Raw genomic sequence first — 4,667 nt, forward strand, 5'->3', positions numbered from 1 at the left:
CGATTGCATAATGTAATTGGCCAAAGCAATCTCATCTTTCACAATGGTCCGATTTCAAATTTTTTGGCAGGTACTGAGCTAGCTGGTGAACAAAGCGCCGTTGGGGTGCCCTGTTGTATAACACCACTCATCCTGTCATGTTTCCTACACAAATACCAAATATGTAAAAGTGTTGGTTTCAGTAACCAAATAAAGCGGCGTAAGTAATATGAATGCTAATTTGGGGACAAAGCATGTAGCTAGAAAAGTGCTAGTCAGTAAAAGATGTAGATTTGATTTTCTTCATGATGCCGTTATTTAGAAATATTATTGCGGTGCCAGAAAAGAAAAGTGTAACGGTTTAAAATGGCTTACCTTCATCGTGTGTGCGGTCCTGAATATTGTTGAAGACCTCTTTATAAACAATATTTTTTATAAGAGTTTTGTCGTCCACCTCACTGTCAGCATTGACTATGACCAGCCCTTGTAATTCTGTGACTCTTGACAGAGCCACATACACCTGCCCATGCGTAAAAACCTGGCAAGGAAGATACAAGCCAACACGTTTTAACGATTGTCCTTGGCTTTTATTGATCGTCATCGCGAAACATGGCGCCACTGGAAGTTGGCGCCTATTAAGTTTGAATGGCCATTTAGAATTTTTTGGTGACATAATGATACATGGGATGGTGACATTTTGACCAATAATGTCCCAGAAATGATGTCTGCCCGAATTGACCATTTGCCTAAATGCGTGACTATTAACCGTGTGCCATTACAAAGCCCCCCTGACTGATTTAAATTTCTGAGCAGCATGATGCGGGTTCCCTCTTTAAGCTGTATGTTATGATTAGGGATGCCACTGAACCTTAAGCTATTTAAAAATTCTGCCGGGTACAACAAATCATCATTATCGGTGTTAATGCTCGCCTTGCACACACTATCAGAGCTTAGATATGTCCTTGCTTCTCCCGGTATCATGCTCATCAGAAAGTCATTCAATTCATGAACTGTTTCATTTTTTGGCGTAAGTATAGCACGCTCTTGTAGATATGCAGGATCCCTGTAATTTTCTAACAACGAAGGGTAGACCTCATTAACAATGTCTTCCATTGGGTTCTCACCCGTTGGCCTGTATAACTCTGGCGGAATCTTTATCATTTCTTGTCCTAAAATGTCATACATAGAACCATCTCCAATTTGTAACAGCTATTTATTAAATGATGCTATTTTTTCAGCGTGCACTTCATCAACCCCTTCCCTATGCAGCCTCATATTCTGTGTCAACTCGTAGATTTCGAAGTGTTCCCAAAGGTAGAATGAATTAAGCGAGGCATCAATAATATCTGCACGTTCACCTTGTGGGATAACAGGTAGTATCTGGCGGAAGTCGTCACCACATACTACTGTAAGCCCTCCAAAGGGCTTGGAACAACTATTCTCATATCGTGTACTTAGTATATCTCTCAAGGACTTGTCCAGAGCTTCAAAACAATGTCTGTGTGTCATTGGGGCCTCATCCCAGATAATGAGAGAAGTTTTTTAAAGAAGTTCAGCTAATTGTGTACCATGTTTAATCTCACATGTAGATTCTGCGGCGACATCCAACGGGATGCGAAATCGGGAGTATGCTGTTCGACCATTGGGCAATAACAATGAGGCTATCCCCGAGGTTGCAACTAGCAGGACTATCATTGAATCTGATCTTAGTTTCAAAGTGATTGTATTCCATAAGAATGTTTTCCCGGTACCACCAAGACCACTAATGAAGAAAAGCTTGCCTTCATCACGTTGAACAGAATGCACAATTGCGTCATATGCAATTCTTTGGAAATGATTTAAAGCATGCAGATATTTTTCAAGCAAGATCTTCAAAGCGGCTCGATCATAATTCAGCTCCTCGTTCAATAATCTATTTTCTATATCTCGTGTTAGTGATGAATCAGGCTGTGGCATTCCATCTATGTCTTTTAGGCTCTTGCCTAATTTTTGCATGAGGCTTTCAATTTCAACCAGCGCGTACGCTTCAGTCTGTGCGGTTGTTAACCGGAGGGTAGGGAATTGGAACCTTTTTCGTTGTATGTGAAGCATGTCTTCCGAGAGTATCTGAGAGTGAGTTTTCCAGAGTTCTGGTACATTGGAAACATGGCAAAAGATAAGGATTGTGACAAAGAGATTGCGTAATTCGTTACCCGTTGCCCAAACTGCAGCCTCAGATAAGCAATCAACCCATTCTCTATCATCATCCAATAATCCCAAAGCATAACATGCAGCTTTGAAGGTTGTATATGTTACTCCATTTACAGTTCTGATACACTCAAATGAGGTGCTCCCTTTTAAAAAATTAAGGAGCATCGCATATAGAAGCGTTCCCCACTTGATGGATGTGCAAAGTAGATTCTACCAACTGCCTTTCCTTTTTTTCGCCTGGTCCATAATTTACCCTTGGAATTCCAAACCCAGTGTTTGGGGAACTCAGCATAAGTCAAAGTGCGTGCATCTTCATTTTGCTTGTTTGTCTCTAACCATTCTGTGAATTTGGTCTTTTCTATCCCGGGCATACTGAGCACATTTTCAATGCATCGGTTTTCTTCAAATATTATTGTATACTCACCAGGCAGGTGGAAAGGCAGACGTTCAACTGATGGGTATCTGTAGTTGATGCTAAATTGAAAGATTCTCTAGCAAGCCTCACATGATGATATATACCTTCAAGCAACATTTATGTTATTTTATTACTCTCATTATAGAAACATATTACACAAAAGTTATCAGGGAACCGTTAGGTTGCGTAAACTCAAACAAAAAGTGCATTTGCATGGTATTTTATAAATATTTTAAATAATGTTGCTCCATTTTCAGGAACCCAATGTCTGATTTGGTGGAGTCACAATAGATCATTATCATCTAAAAAAGACATAAGGATATTCTTTTCAAAAGTTCACTGCACACCAGGCCATAGTAATGTTTGGTAGCCTAAAAGTGATCATCTTCAGCTTTTGATATAAATTTAAAATTACAAACCAAACACTGCTTGGAAAATACAAGCAAGTTAAATGTTATATGTCTACAGTTACTTGTACCAGAATGGTTCATATTTTCAGATCACCCTGAGATTTAGATATAGATGCCATATCATTGGTACCGAGGAATAATGGTAAATCATAAATCTTTTATTTACCATACTAGCATGAAATTGTGATGATTATATATTTCAAATCTAAATTTATTTTTCCTGTCAGCCGACTGATTTTGTGGAATATATATATATATATATATATATATATATATTACCTTAAATAATATGCTTTTATTATTAAAAATAAAATATCTATGTACCACGTATTAAAGAAAAATAGAAATACAAAATTTTGCATGTACATACCTGCAGTCAAGATACGCTCTTATTTCATCCCTTTTGTTGGTAGTCTCAATCACTGCAGTTGCTCTATCTGGCCCTTCATTAATATATTTGAATAAATATTTTATCGACCTTGTACTGTTGCATAGCTCCACATTAATATGAGATTCAAACTTGACCAATAAATTTCTGTTATAAGGGATGACAAAACGATTGTCCAGAAGTGTGCCCTTTTTCTCAATGGTAATGCCTGTATTTCTGCGCCTGTAAATTGGGTAGCCATCTTCTCCAATTGTGGTGGTCTCATTAAAATTTTTTGGGAAAAACTTATTGCATCTTTCCTGGAGCATACAAGGAGAGGATGTGTTGGCCTGACCACATGGCCCATGAAGCATAGATTTCTTCACCGCATTATAGGCATCGGGGTCGACATTGATGTCTGGCAACTCTGCGCTTATTATGCTGTCAATATATTCCGGTGAAGGATTCTTCCTTGACGGGTGCAAAAAAAGGAGTATATGCGCATGGGGCAAATCTCTTTTCTGAAATTCTATGGTATATAAGCCTGCATCAAAATTGTAATACTATTAGAATACTAGAGGCGTGTTCCCAGTTACTGGATTAAATAAAGCGAGCTCAATTGGTACCAAAATATAGGTTGTTAAAAATTAGAGGTAATGCATAGGCTCAATAATCTTACATGCCATTATCTCACCAAATGGTTGTTCCTTTTTGATGTAGTGCATGAGTTGTTGTAACTTTATCTCAAATACCCGACACATAATATCAACTCTATTACGATCATCTTTTTGCCCGATCAGTCCAAGCATGTCATTTATCTCTGGCCATTTGGGGTTACATGTGAATGTGATGAACAAATCTGGATATCCAACCGACCTATAAATAGCCATTGCGTCTTGGTAATTCTGAGCTCTGTAACGTGGACCTCCAGTATGCGATGATGGCAAGATAACTGATTTCCCCACTGTAAAGATGTCAGAGTCCCCACGGTGCACCGCATCCATCAAGCCTGAGTATAATTTTGTCCTGAGCTTGTTTTGATGGGTTCGAACCCACCTAAACCTTTCTTGCTTAGCAGCCATGTAAGCATCCACTATATATTATTGCAAGAGCCGTCCCTCCAAAAGTAAGGTATGCCCCTCATTGGCTCTTTGCTGAAACCTGAAGCCATAATATTGGCACATCGTCAATGCATGTCTTTTTGAAGTTTGTGAGCCCCTGTCTGCTAAGGGTATACCCAGTCTATATCCATCTTCACCATAAGGGTGAATTAGTGGATATGCCATGGACATAAACTTGGGTGCAA

The 4,667-nt window shown here is 38.9% G+C and overlaps 1 protein-coding gene across 1 annotated transcript; it reads right to left on the reverse strand.

The window, feature by feature from the left end:
- Nucleotides 1–1,521: 1,521 nt before the first annotated feature.
- Nucleotides 1,522–4,443, reverse strand: LOC141691493 (uncharacterized). The gene is made up of 3 exons (XM_074496229.1): nucleotides 4,041–4,443; nucleotides 3,365–3,905; nucleotides 1,522–2,287 (listed from the first exon to the last, which is right to left on the reverse strand). The coding sequence occupies exons 1-3, from the start codon at nucleotides 4,441–4,443 to the stop codon at nucleotides 1,522–1,524; spliced, it is 1,710 nt and encodes a 569-aa protein (XP_074352330.1).
- Nucleotides 4,444–4,667: the final 224 nt, after the last annotated feature.

Source organism: Apium graveolens, chromosome 10, assembly GCF_009905375.1.
Source record: "Apium graveolens cultivar Ventura chromosome 10, ASM990537v1, whole genome shotgun sequence".
NCBI lineage: Eukaryota > Viridiplantae > Streptophyta > Magnoliopsida > Apiales > Apiaceae > Apium > Apium graveolens.

Excerpts from the sequence above, each read along its gene's own strand:
- LOC141691493 (XM_074496229.1), bottom strand. The coding sequence starts at position 4,443 with ATGGCTGCTAAGCAAGAAAGGTTTAGGTGGGTTCGAACCCATCAAAAC. Across the intron at positions 3,906-4,040 it reads ATTTGGTGAGATAATGGCAT|GCTTATATACCATAGAATTT; the intron begins GTAAGATTATTG and ends ATTTTGATGCAG. Across the intron at positions 2,288-3,364 it reads AGAGCGTATCTTGACTGCAG|AACTGTAAATGGAGTAACAT; the intron begins GTATGTACATGC and ends TGAGTGTATCAG.